This window comes from Lacerta agilis, chromosome 8, assembly GCF_009819535.1.
Source record: "Lacerta agilis isolate rLacAgi1 chromosome 8, rLacAgi1.pri, whole genome shotgun sequence".
Lineage (NCBI taxonomy): Eukaryota > Metazoa > Chordata > Lepidosauria > Squamata > Lacertidae > Lacerta > Lacerta agilis.
Genome location: NC_046319.1, coordinates 4,321,138 through 4,335,335, shown reverse-complemented (window position 1 = coordinate 4,335,335; position 14,198 = coordinate 4,321,138). Strand labels below are relative to the sequence as shown.

At 48.3% G+C, this 14,198-nt stretch overlaps 1 protein-coding gene across 3 annotated transcripts in view; it reads left to right on the top strand.

Annotated features, from left to right (window-relative positions):
* Positions 1-14,198, top strand: part of LOC117052298 (hexokinase-2) — a 56,093-nt gene that overhangs the window by 30,246 nt on the left and 11,649 nt on the right. For 2 of the 3 annotated variants that reach the window (XM_033159106.1, XM_033159105.1), the window contains exons 3-11: positions 6,119-6,267; positions 7,009-7,128; positions 7,944-8,021; positions 8,389-8,484; positions 8,903-9,002; positions 10,102-10,285; positions 11,224-11,379; positions 11,755-11,988; positions 12,593-12,897. In XM_033159106.1, coding sequence (XP_033014997.1) covers positions 6,119-6,267; positions 7,009-7,128; positions 7,944-8,021; positions 8,389-8,484; positions 8,903-9,002; positions 10,102-10,285; positions 11,224-11,379; positions 11,755-11,988; positions 12,593-12,897 — 1,422 coding nt within the window. The remainder of the gene's footprint in view (positions 1-6,118; positions 6,268-7,008; positions 7,129-7,943; positions 8,022-8,388; positions 8,485-8,902; positions 9,003-10,101; positions 10,286-11,223; positions 11,380-11,754; positions 11,989-12,592; positions 12,898-14,198) is intronic. The other variant, XM_033159108.1, reaches the window with a different exon arrangement.

The window sequence follows — 14,198 nt, the reverse complement described above, 5'->3', positions numbered from 1 at the left end:
ATTTAGTTGGTCTCTAAGGTGCTACTGGAAGGAATTTTTTATTTTATTTTGTTTTGACTATGGCAGACCAACATGGCTACCTACCTGTAACTGAACCTGTGAGGTAGGTTATGGTAAGAGATCAGCTGGTGAGTGGTGGATTTGAACTGTGGTTCTCCCAAGTCTTAGCCTAGCACTCTAACCACTACACTATGTCTTCTGCCTGTGTGTGTGTACACACGCACACACATATTATACACAGACACTCTTTGGATTTGCTCACTGTTGCCTCTGGTCTGACAGGTTTTGCAAGTTTTTGAAACGATGGAAAAATGTGCAGAACCCCCTTTACCTAGAGGCGAGAGGGCAGTGAGCTCGCACAGTCTGATCAGATGTCCTACTGCTCTGTGTACCCTTCAGCCCTGCAGAAAAGCCCCCAGCCTCTCAACCATGGTCTCTCGTGGACTGCACCCTTGGGGTGTTACATCTGAATTACTCTCAGGCAACAGGGGAACAGAAAGCCTTTCAGTCAGCACCAAAGCTGGCTTCAGTCAGGGAAGTCTGGGTTGTTGGATGGTTAGCAGCCAAACTGACCCCCTGAAGTTCAGGAAGTCATGGGCTGGAAGCCTCCAGCTTCTCTGCCAGCTCTTTAGTGGGACGTTTCCTGTAAACATCCTTTCTTGGCTTTTTGCTGTTTCCTCAACCTGGTGTCTTCCCAATGCTTTGGGCTCCCATTCCCATCAGCCCCGGCAATGTTGCTGTGCTTCCCAAGTCATGGGATTGTGGAGTCGGAAGGGACGCCCAAGGGTCATGTAATCGAACCCCCTGCAATGCAGGAATCACAGCAGCTCACTCCTTGTTTTCATGGCTGGGGTGGGAGAGATTTTTCACTCAATACCGTAACATGCGCTTAGGTCCAGTAAAGAGACCTTTTCCCGTCTCACAAAGACAGAGGGCAGAAATAAATACTATTAAAGCAGGTTGAACGTGGCATGAGGCCGGGCATTATCACTGAACTTGTTAGAATCATAGAGTTGGAAGGGACCTTGAGGACAAACCAATTTCTGGCTTGTCTGGCTTATATGTATTCTTTTGTAGTAAGTTAGCTTAATCATTGTTACTGTGGACCAGATATAGTAGGAGATATTGTGCCTCCCCCCATTTTTATCTATTATAATCTTAGCAGCAGTTATAAGGTTAAACACTGTTTCAGGACTATTTCCCAGAATAACATCTTTTAGATAACCAAGTAGAATATTTCAGGTGCCAAGGGTATATGGTCTCCTGAGGTGCCGGAGATATTGACCTGAGCAGATTTCCATAATATTTCTATTTGAGAACAATTCCAAGAGATGTGTATGTAATCTGCATTATTCAGTTCACATCTCCAACATTTATCCCACCCTAACTTAGATATTAAGTTCAGTTTATAAGGCGTTGAATACCACTGATGAAGGGCCGCAAATGGTAGTTTTCCTTTAGGTCTGCTGCAGTTAGAATAGATGTGGGGCAGGGGCATTTTGGAAATGTGAGGAGGTGAGCTGAGCGGGAGAATTACAAGGCTTGGGGCAGAAGAGCAGGGCGGGATAGTCTCGGCTTGCAGACTTGGTGCCAGGATCTTGAATTGGCACTGGGCTCTTGGGTTCTTGGAAAGGGGGTTGGCGGCTGGTCAGAAACGTCCCCTGCATTTGACCCCTCCACATGTTGCTGCTGCCACTCTCCCCCCTCAAAAGCAAGGCCTGGGGAGCCTGGGTTTGGGGCCAGCTGGTTTCTAAGAATTGCCTGGATGAAAACCCTGAGGAGAGGCAGCTCCCTGTCCGGCTGGAGGAGCAGGCTGCCCACATGAACTGTTGCAACACTGGAACCTCCTCTTGAGTTGGCAGAGAGACGGGCCCCAAAGTGGGGAAGGGTCCTCTGGAGGTGGATGAGGGCCAAGGAATGTGCTGCCTCTACAAGGAGCGCCAGATGGTTATCCAAGATTGCAAAGCAAGAAGGGAGAATTTTCCCTCGGGAAACCAAGCTGGGAAGCTTTTGTAAATGGGGTGGGGTGTGGAGCGGTGGAACAGGCCGATGACCACCGCCCAGAAAAGGGCTCACTGAGCCAGGCCTGAGCTCCACAGCCTGTGCGGATCACCAAAGCTCAGCTTTGAAAGATCATAGGATTGTTGAACTGATGAGTCAGAAGGGAATGTGCTACTTCTGCAAGGAGTGTCAGGCCCTTATCTAGGCTTGTAAAGCGGCAAGGGAGAATTTCCCTCAGGAAACCAAACGGGGAAGTTTTTGTAAATAGGGGTTAGGAGAATATGTGGCGCTCTCTCTCTGCTCTCATTTGAGGGCATTTTCAGCCATATCATAGAATTGTAGAATTGGACGGGACCCCAGGGGGTCATCTAGTCCAATCCCCTGCATTGCAGGAATCTCAACTAAAGCATCCATGACAGATGGCCATCCAACCTTTGCATAAAAAACCTCCCATGAAGGAGATTACACAACCTCCAGAGGGAGACCGGTCCACTGTTGAGCAGCTCTTATGGTCAGAAAGTTCTTCCTGATACTGTACTTTCTTGTAATTTGAATCTGTTGATTCGAGTCCTATCCTCTAGAGCAGGCATAGGCAAACTCTGGCCCTCCAGATGTTTTGAGACTGCAATTCCCATCATCCCTGACCACTGGTCCTGTTAGCTAGGGATGATGGGAGTTGTAGTTCCAAAACTACAATTTTGGAGGGCCGGAGTTTGCCTATGCCTGCTCTAGAGCAGGAGATAAACAAGCTGTCCATGTGACAGCCCATCAGATATTTGAAGATAACTACCACATCATTTCTCACAAGAGTCTTCTCATCTGCAGGCTACACATTCCCAACTCCCTCAACCATTCCTCATCAGGCTTGGTTTCCAGACCCTTGATCATCTTAGTTGCACACCTTCTCTGCACACCTTCCAGCCTGTCAATATCCTTCCTAAAACTGGACACAATACTCCAGGTGTGGTCTGACCAAGGCAGAATAGAGCGGGACTATTGTTTCCCTTGATTGGGACACTAGACCTTTGTTGATGTGGGTGGTTATTTATTTATTTATTTATTTATTTATTTATTTATTTATTTATTGCATTTCTATCCCACATTTCCTCCCAGGACCCCAAGGTGGTGTATATATAGTTCTCCTCCTCCTCATTTTATCCTCACAAGAATCCTGTCAGGTAGGTTAGGCTGAGAGTGAGTGACCAGCCCAATATCACCCGGTGAGCTTCATGTCTGCATGGGGTTTTGAACCCTGGTCTCTCCTAGTGCAGCACTCTGACCACTACACTACACTGCCTCCAACTGGGGGCATATTTGCTGCCTGCGGTTAAGAATGTGAGAAGAGCCCTGCTGGATCAGTCCAGTGACTCAAAAAGTTTGAGTTCTTGATGAATAGATGCAGGAAATAATGGAGTAACAAGAACTCAGGCCACAGTAATGGTTTGATTAATTTCAGTTTTACAAGTCTTTTGTAAAAAAATTTCTTAGTATTTGTGTGTCGAGTAGAAACAAAGCACCAGGACAAGGCCCTGTTTCAGAAATTCTTCCTTCTTCAGCTGCAGCAATAAGAGACCCTATGTAAATTATCGCCACAACGGTCCAAAGTTATCTAAAAATTATATAAACAAATATATGAGATATATAGAGAAAATTATATAAAGAAAATTAATCTTACCTAATTAAGTATTGAAGTCTTAAGGTCTACGTGTGCCAATATGTTGTTTAGAATTAGGTAATCCTGCTCTCAAAATGGCCTGGATCCCCTACAAACCCACAGGAAAGGCTATGGTTTGGCTCAGGGGCCTTTTTTTTAGCCCCTTGGCTGCCGGGGGCGGGAACCCAAGAGGCACCCCTGGGGGTGGGGCATCGCGGGGGGGGGGGTGCGTCATGACACCCCACCCCCCGCCCCCCTTGCTATGCCCCTGGTTTGGTTAACTTTATGGTGCTGCTGCAGGAAAAAGCCTGCCTGTGATATCTCCCATGGGGAAAGCAGAGCTGATCTCTGCAAAAACACAGCCCTATTTCTGCACTTTCCAAGAAGATGACAGACATGCAGGGAGGAGGGGGCATAACCCTTCCCGTGCCTGTCAGGCCTCCTTGGCAAAATTTCCCTTGAGGTCATTTGCCTCCCCCACCTCCCACCCAGTGAGATCCACTTTCAGTTTAAGAATCTGGCTGTGTGTGAGAGAGAGATAAAATGGGAAGCGGGGATGATTTGCGGGGGTGGGGGGCAACTGTTTGGGGAAGGGTTAAGCAATTCTCCCACACCATATCTAGCCCACTAGTTCTCCCGAGCACCAGCCCCCGTTTCTCCTTTGCAGTCTTGAGCTCTGCTCTCAGAGACCAGGAGGACTTACACCCAAGCCTCGGTGCTTGGACATTGTCAGAGATCCTGCCAACACGGTGAGGGTGATTCCCATAGGAAGCTGAATGTATTTAAGAGAGGAATCCCTTGCCATGAGAAAAGCTGTTTTGATGCTCTCCTTGCCAGCTGGCTTGCAACTCTGAAGCAGGAAGGCAGTGGGAGAACTCTGCATGGGTTCAGTTTGGAGTCAATAGGGTTCTTCCTCTCCCCCCCCCTGATCTGGGGTGGGTTGCCGAGGCCCCTGTTCAGAGAGTATTCATTTCATATCTCCTGCTTGCCCTCTTCTCTACTGCCTTCCTTTCATAACTTTCATGCTGTTGTCGAATTGCAGAGTGACTCTCTGGTGTACGTTTTTCTGATATGGGTCACTGCAGTCTCTTGGGACAGCTGCCCTCTGAGTTCTGGGTGTCGGTTTCCGGGACCCCACATTGATTCCTAGGAGCAAGAGGCGCTGTAGGGTTTCTTAAACCAAGGATTGCAGAAAACACTGAAAGAGATGCAATTACATACATCAGATGGGTATCTAAGCTTTAGTAGGGTGCAGTCCATTGAGAAGCTTCTGTACATGTCATAGAATCATAGAATTGTAGGGCTGGGTGGGGAGTCGTCTAGTTCAACCCCCCACAGTGCAGGAATAATGGGTAAAGAGCCCCTGACAGTCCCATTTCTCACGGATGCAAGCCGCCCGTGGTATAGTGGTTAAGAGTGGTAGACTCATAATCTGGGGAACTGGGTTCGTGTCTCCGCTCCTCCACTTGCAGCTGCTGGGTGACCTTGGGCTAGTCACACTTCTCTGAGGTCTTTCAGCCCCACTCACCTCACAGAGTGTTTGTTGGGGGGAGGAAGGGAAAGGAGAATGTTAGCCGCTTTGAGACTCCTTCGGGTAGTGATAAAGCGGGATATCAAATCCAAACTCTTCTTCTTCTCCATATACAGTGAGGAATGGGGTCATGGCAGCCTCTAACTGGGGGGTCAGCAAACTTTTTCAGCAGGGGGCTGGTCCACTGTCCCTCAGACCTTGTGGGGGGCCAGACTGTATTTTGGAAAAAAAAATATGAACGAATTTCTATGCCCCACAAATAACCCACAGATGCATTTTAAATAAAAGCACACATTCTACTCATGTAAAAACACCAGGCAGGCCCCACAAATAACCCAGAGATGCATTTTAAATAAAAGGACACATTCTAATCATGTGAAAACATGCTGATTCCCGGGCCGTACGCGGGCCAGATTGAGAAGGCTATTGGGCCGCATCCGTCCCCCGGGCCTTAGTTTGGGGAACCCTGCTCTAACTGATGTCTGATTGGGTGATTGTCTAGATGAACACCATATGGGTAGAAGCCTCTTCACAAGACCTGGAATTTCAGACTCACAGAGTTCCTGGCCTTGACAACTTCCCTTTTCTGCAAGGAGAATTGGATACTGAGAGAGGCCCTTGAGAACCCAAAATGACCCTGCTGGATCAGACCAGTGGCACACCTAGTCCACCACCCTGTTCTCACAGTGGCCAACCAGATGCCTATGAGAAACCCACAAGAGCCCTCTCTTCTCTTTGGTTTACAGCAAGTGATATTCAGAAGCTCTCCAGCCTCTGACTGCATAGGCACCATGCCTGGTGACCATGGTTGGTAGCTTCTCAATATATGTCTTCCAGCAGATGCCCAACCAAATCTAGTTCACCATCCAGGGCTTCTTACGTCAGTGAATGAAACAATCCCCATCTTTTCTTTTTTTTCTTTTCCCCTGCAGAGGAAGGTAACTTCTTGGCCTTGGACCTCGGTGGCACAAACTTCCGGGTCCTGAGAGTCAAGGTGGCTGATAATGGCAGCAAGAAAGTAGAGATGGAGAACCAGATCTATGCTATTCCCGAGGATCTTATGCGGGGCAGCGGAGTGCAGGTGAGTTGAGCTGCCGCCTCTTGGCCATCTCGGGAACCTTTTAGCAGCATTGCTGTTGTCTGTTGAAAAAGGAAGCTAAATCAGGGACTGTCATACTTCCAGCGATGGGGAAGCAGTGACGAAGGACTGCAGAGAGAGGACCCCGGCAAACACTCTTAAGTGGCTTTTTAGATCTCCTGGGCCCAGGACAATTTGGCTTTAAATGGCAAAAGCAGCACCTTGACTTGAGCTTGGAAACAAGCTTGTCATTTGAGGGTACAAAATTGTCACCTGCTCCTGTCAGCTGCTCAGACACTTTGCTCAGACGCTTTGCTTAATTTCACACGATTTGTGATGGCTTCTTGGTCATTTGTGCAAATTCTCAACTCTTAGGGAAGCTGTTTAGAAACAGAGGGCGTTCTTAAATCGCACTGTTTCCTTGTGATGAAATGTTTTTGGGGAAGCTGATAGGATCCAGATTCATTTTCGAATCCTTTGACAAACGATTTCCAAGTCATTCGGGTTAAGTGGGAAGACAAAAAAAAATAGTGTTTGCAAATTTTCTGCTCCAAAAAAGGTTCAAAATTCTGCAGTTTAGAATGAATGTTTCGTCGTTAGACTCCAACTGCCAAGTTCTGGTTTCAATGGATGTATATACTGTGTGTATAGTATAGAAATAAATAAATAAGGTGGATCCTGATGCCACCGTTGTCTGACCACAGCCAGCCTTCCTAAGTGTGTATCTCATTCTCCGCCCCTCAGCTCTTTGACCACATTGCTGAATGTTTAGCTAACTTCATGGACCAACTGGAAATCAAGGACCAGAAACTCCCTCTGGGCTTCACTTTCTCCTTCCCTTGCTCCCAGACCAAACTGGATGAGGTAAGCTTGTGACTCAAGTTCTCCTGGGATTTGTGAGAGAGGTGGCAAAGGCTCCAGGAATTCTGGAGGATTCCCTGCTTTAAACTTTGCCTCCTCCATGAATTCAGTTAGGAGGCTTTGGAGAAGCTAATTTCTTGGCACCTGATTTGCAACATATGCGGGTAATAATTCTGGTCTGCCCTGCAGGGTTGTTGTAAGAACTTACTAAGATGATGTACATGGAATACTTTCAACATTCATGATATGAAGAATAATTAATCTATGAGGGTGTGTCAGGCACTTTTTGGAGCTCAGGACTTTTGCATAGAGGAGAAATGGCTGTTTTTGGTGATAGAAACTGGGGTGGCTTCCAATTAGCGGCAGCACAAATGGAAATGTTACGATGATTATTTATTTCATAGAATTTAGTACATCCACTTGATTGCAAAAAAACCCCCAACCAACCCTCAAAGCAATTTACAAAGAAAATAAAACAATACAGCTATCAGTAAAAACAACTCTTTGAAACGTTTAAAAGATAGAAACAGTAATAAACTAAAAACAGATTAAAACCTACATTAAGCTTGCCTAAGCAAAAACGTTTTTCTCAAGTGCTGTAAAGAGTGCACTGAAGGCGCCTGCTTGGTGTCAAGAGGCAGGGAGTTCCAGAGGACAGGTGCTGCCACACTGAAGGTTTGAGTTCTTAGAAATGCAGAACGAGTATTAGGTGGCACCTAGAGCACTCCCAGCTCTGCCAGTCGAAGTGGCTGAGTGGGCATATGCAGGGCAAGGTGATCTCATAGGTTTTTATTGTGATCTTTACCCACTCTTCCCAGGGCTGGTCCCAGGGCAGGTTTGAAATTCAGTATTCAAAAGTTGAAACAAATTACAGTCCCAGGAGTTGGGTGGCCCAGGTAAGTCACATCTTGCAAGGGGATTATGTTTCAGGGAAGGCACATGTACACAGAAATGTGTATACTCAAACCACTCCCTTGGAACTGCCCCTGCCCTGAGCAGTCTTACCTTCTTCTGGAGCTGAAGCATCAAGCAGGCCTTACTCCCCCCCAAGCAAGGCAGAGAGCTTTTAAGGCAAGGCAGAGAGCTTAAAAGCTCCTCCTTTACTGGGAAAACACATGTTAAAGGTGCATTAAGTTATGAGATACCTGTGTTACAAGTATGATGTGGGGAAGTTCTCTCTGCTTTGGAGACTGAACCTCTGCTTGTCTCCTCTGTCTAGCAGGCAGTTCCTTATTTCCTTTCCTCTCTTTTTTTCTCAAACAGAGCGTCCTCGTGACGTGGACCAAGGGATTCAAATCCAGTGGTGTGGAAGGCCGGGACGTCGTGGGGCTCTTACGGGAAGCCATAAAAAGACGAGGGGTAATCTAAGCCTCTTAAGATAGTTGTTGTTGTTGTTGTTATTACATTTATATCCCACATTTTCCTCCAAAGAGCTAAAAGGGGACATACATGGTCCTGCCTGTCCTCATTTAATCCACACAACAATTTTTTGGGATCCTCCGAGTCTTTGAGTTAATTTATGAGTTAATTTTTTCAGCTAATGCCAAACTCCACATATTTTTGTACCAAAGCAAAAGTTGCACATCCTGTAAGGTTTTCTATTTTGGGGCAGTTGAGGTTCTGGCAGCCACCAGCCTCCATGTCAGGAGTTCTTAAGAGTTGATCACCCCCATCATAGAAGCTAGAATAGGATATTTGAGTATTTTGGTCATTTCTTGACAAACCATTGTTCAGCATTTGAATCAACGGTGGCCTTTTCCAACTTCCTCCTCTGTAGGACTTTGAGATTGATGTTGTGGCTGTGGTGAATGACACCGTTGGGACAATGATGACCTGCGGCTACGACGATCACAACTGTGAAATCGGACTGATTGTTGGTAAGAAGTCTGCGGGGAGAGGAGGGCTGTGGCATTTCCCCCACCTTTGGAAAGCACCTGAATTTCCTGCGTACCTGAGGCCAGACTGCTTCTTACGTTATTTTGCAATATTTGTACACTGTTTGTCTGTAAAACAAAACAAAACAAATCTCGAAGCGGTTTACAATTAAGATAAAACAATAAAATTAATGCTCAGAAGAATTAACAACAATAATTTAAGACTTTCCGAAAATAACAATAGAGTAAAAACAGGTTAAAATGCAAATCGACTTTCTAAACATCTGAATAGGCTTGTCTGAACAAGAATGTTTTTAGGAGGCACTGGAAATAGTACAGTGAAGCTGCCTATCTGGTATCAATAGGCAGGGAGTTCCAAAGTGTAACTACTGTCACACTAAAAGATTGAGTTCTTACAAATGCAGAAAGGGCATTTTGTGGCGCCTGTTGCATTGCCAGTTCCAACGATCAAAGCAGTCGAGGGGGCACATGTGAGGTAAGGTGATCTCAAAGGTCAAGGGGTCCCAAATTGTTAAGGGCTTTATATACTAATTGTAACACCTTGAACTCGATCCAGAAGCAGACCAGCAACCAGTGCCGATCTCTGAGCACAGGGGTTCGATGCTGACACGGCCACACTCCTGCCAGCAACCGTGTTGCAGCATTCTGCACTAACGGCATCTTCCAGATCAAGTGCAAGGGAAACCCCACACAGAGCGCATTGCAGCAATCCAGAGAGTTTGATCCCTCCATCACACAGGCTGTCTTTTGACCTGCCAAAAATATGTCTTAGAAAGTAGTGGCGGATTTTCTTTAGTCTCTTCTGGCACTTTGCTTGCAGTCGCGGAGCCCCATGAGTGTTCTGGGCCAGAAAGGCCAGGAAATAAAGCATGGGCAGGTGCCACGTTCACCTGCCCAGCTTCCAGCAGCCAACCTGGCCAACAGCCAGGGGTGATGGGGGCTGTCACTCAGCGGCATCAGGAGAGCACCGTAGTGGCTGCCCTTGAAAGCAGCTGTAGGAAAAGGGTGGGAGGCCCTAGCTGCAGCCTTTCCACTCTCCTGGACTCTCCTAATCTCTCTCCCTCCCCCTCCCTGCCTTTAGGTACAGGTAGCAATGCTTGCTACATGGAGGAGATGCAGCACATTGACCTCGTGGAGGGCGACGAGGGGCGCATGTGCATCAACATGGAGTGGGGAGCTTTTGGCGACGATGGGGCCCTGAATGACATCAGGACCGAGTTTGACCGGGAAATTGACATGGGCTCCCTGAACCCGGGAAAGCAGCTGTAAGTCCTGTGCCTCAGCTGCGATTAATATCTAAATCTAAATCTATATATATATTAGCCCTGGGTAACATCAGAAGGGCCTGTAGGATCGGGTTGAAAAGGCCCCTTTTGCCCAGCACCCTGTTCTCAGAAATGCCTGTTGTAGGAAACCAGCAAGAGCCCTCTCCCCTCCTGTGGTTTCTGGCAACTGCAGTGGGGCACGAGAGCTGAAAAACAATCCACATCTGCCAACCAAAATGGCCCTTGGGTTTCAACTAGTTAAAAAGCATGGACACAAATTTTCATAGTGGCTCATTTATCAGAAGTAATGTATCTCGCATTGACCCTGGAAGTGTACGCTCCATTCTGACTAAACTAAGGCTCCTGGTGTATATTTTGCTCTAGGAAGGCTTGCCTAAATAAGAAGGTTTTCAACATGCACTGAAAAGAGTGCAGTGAAGGCACCTGCCTGGTATCAATAGGCAGGGACTTCCGAAGTGTGGTGCTGCCACATGAAAAGATTGCTTGCTTGCAGGTGTGGAAGGAGTCACAAATCAAAGTAGTTGAGAGGGCGCGTCTGAAGTCCCACAAGTAATATGGGAATATGCTTGCTGGCTTAAAGCAGGATATTTAGCTGGTACGAAACAAGAACCTGGGAAGCACAAGGAAAGCTCTGCAGGGGGTTACATGGTTGTTGAGCTCTTCCCCTGCCCAAGTGCTCCTTTTTCCTTGCAGGGGGAGCGGCACAGGGTGTATGGAGGGGCTGTCATTTTCACAACTCCCGCCTGTCACCTTTGAGGGCTGAGCTCCTGCCCCACCCATTCTTGCCACAATGGAGTCATATGCAACCCAAACTATCCATCAAACTCCTTCTGAGAAGTTTTTGGTGTGTTGGAGCTTCGGTTTCTGCTGCTGCCCAAACTCAGTCTCTTGCTCTCTCACCTTTGGGTGCGTCACAGGTTCGAGAAGATGATCAGCGGGATGTACATGGGTGAACTGGTCCGGCTCATCCTGGTGAAGATGGCCAAGGAAGACCTCCTCTTCAATGGGAGACTCACCTCGGACTTATTGACGACGGGACACTTTGAGACCAGATACGTCTCTGCAATTGAAAAGTGAGTGAAGGGGCCTTGCCTTGCGTTTTCCGTGCTCCTAAATCTGTAGCTTTGGAATAGCCAGAACAAATCCTCCTTGGTGTTTTCCCCATGCGCCTTCTCCGGAGGGATCCTAGGAGCCCATCCTCAGTGGCCGACTCACCTCCTTTTTCTCTGACCGGCTGCAATCAGCACAAGGGCTGAGACAGGCGTCTCAGTGGCTGAAAAGCTCCCCTTTCACGCTGACTGGGTGGCCCTGGGATGCTGGGGACAGGGAACCTGTTGCAGAAATAGTAAAGGACCTTTGACTCCCCACGACCCCAGAGCACCCCCCTCTGCCGTGCAGGAACTGCTGCCTCTTACAGACCCCCTTTGCTTGCCATCCTGGATTTGCAGGGAAAAGGAAGGCCTCCTGAAAGCCCAGGAGATCCTCACGAAGCTGGGCCTGGAACCCTCCCACGAAGACTGTGTGGCCACCCAGCGCATCTGCGAGATTGTCTCCACGCGCTCGGCCAACCTCTGTGGCGCTGCCCTGGTGGCTGTGCTCCGGCGCATCAAGGAGAACAAGCGTGTCGACCGCCTGCGCTCCACTGTTGGAGTGGACGGGACAGTGTACAAGAAGCATCCTCAGTAAGTGGGGCAAGCAAAGCAGCCTTCATAGCCACGGGGGGTGGGGCATTTGGGGTTATTCGAAAGCAAGTCCCTTGCGTGCCAATCCTAGAAGGGGAAGCTATCCCAGAATGCTCCCTCAGGCATTCCTCGTAAAGTGCTTGGTTTGCAGCAGGGGCAGACGTTTGGTCTTTCAAATTTCACCAGCACCCTGTGCAAGGCCAAAATTCAGCTGTCCCTACCTCTCACCTTTCATTCTGCATGTGCGCGGCTACGTGATAGTTGTTGCACCCTGTGGCACCCCCCCTCAACTTGGCACCCAGTGCTGGGGAACTGGTCTCACTGCCCTAAATCTGCCTCTGTTTCCACACCCTTGATCACCTTGGCCACCGTCCTCTTCACACACACACACACACACCCCAGCTTATCAATTTGCTCCTTCAACTGTGGTCTTTGCTTTCTGTGCTCAGGGAGTTCATCCTTCGGGGAGGGAATCCGTGGTCCCCCAGACGATGCTGTCCCCGTCTGGCTGGGAGCTGGAGTCTGTCAACACCAGTGATTTCTGAACGTGCCGTGGATGTGTTTGTAATGGTCCTGTTCTCTCCCCTTGCCTTGCCTTGCACAGTTTTGCCCGCCGCCTTCAGAAAATGGTTCGCCGCTTCCTGCCCGATTGCGACATCCGATTCATCCGCTCAGAGGACGGGAGTGGGAAAGGCGCGGCCATGGTCACCGCGGTGGCTTACCGGCTGGCAGCCCAGCACAAAGCCCGCCAGAAGATCTTGGATCCTCTGAGACTCAGCCGGGAGCAGCTCCTGGAGATAAAGGAGAGGATGAAGGAGGAGATGGAGCGGGGCCTGGGTCAAGAGACGCACAAGGAGGCCACCGTCAAGATGCTGCCCTCTTATGTCTGCTCCACCCCAGACGGAACAGGTAACGTGGGACCAAGATAGTGGACAGTGTCCTTGGCCAAAGTCAGTTGGCCACTCGTGTGCATCACTTGTATTGGAGCAGGACTTGGGAGACACGGTTTCAAATCCCCACAGAGCCATGAGCAAGTCACACCCTCTCATTCTAGCCTATCGCACAGGGCCATTTTGCAGATAAAATGGGCAGGAGGACTTTGTGCACCACGTTGGAGGAAAGGTGGGATCTAATAATAAAAGCAATTAATAGTAATATATGACCCCTTTTGGCTTATGGCATCTAACCGTGGGGATGTCAATATGTGTCACAGTGGTTGTGGTGGTGGCAACTCTGGCCTCTTTGAATGGGGTGGGAAATTAAGCTGTTTTCCCTCCTTTAAAAAGAGGACTGGAGGATTCATGGAGGACAAGGCTATCCAAGGCTACTAGTGGCTCTGCCCTGCCACTGCAGTCGGAGGCAGCAATGCTTCTGAACACCAGATGCCGGAAGCCGCAGGAGAGGAAAGGGGAATTGTGCTGGAATCCTGCTTGCAAGAGTTTGAAAAAGTCTCTGTCGGACACCTTAAGGGAGCGGAAGTGGATGCATTGTGTCTTGTGTCTGAATTTGCTGGTGTCAGAAAGGTTTCTGTTCTGTTTCCCCCCCTCTTCCCTCTCCTCCTCAGCAAATCCTTTTTCTATGGACCCTGTGAAACTGTTGGAATAAGAGACATGACTTTGCATGGGGCAAATATGGAGCGCAATAAATTTTTGCTTTCGAAGCTCTTGTTCCCAAGAAGATAAGAAGAGCCTACTGGATCAGGATGAGGACCCATGCAGTCCAGCATCCTGTTCTCAGAGTGACCAGCCAGATGCTTCTTATGGGAAGCCGGCAAGCAGGATCCAAGCCCAAGAGCGCTCTCTCCTCCTGTGGTTTCCAGCAACTGATATTCAGAAGCATTGCTGCCTCCAATTGTAGAGGGAAGACACGGCCATCCTGGCTACTAGCTTTGTCCTCCATGTGGTTGTCTAATCCCCTTAAAGCCATCCCGCTTGGTGGCCATCACAGCCTCTTGTGGCAGGGAGTTCCATAGTTTAACTCTGCAGTGTGTGAAGACATACTTTCTTCTGTCTGTCCTGAATCTTCCAACATTCAGCTTCATTAGAAGCCCATGAGTTCGAATGTTATGAGAGGAGAAAACCCTTTTTTTCCTCCACTTTCTCCATGCCTTGCATAATTTTATAAACTTCTACCGAGTCATCTCTCACTCGCCTTTTCTCTAAACTTACAAATCACAAACGCTGCAACCTGTCATTTCACTTTTCTCCACT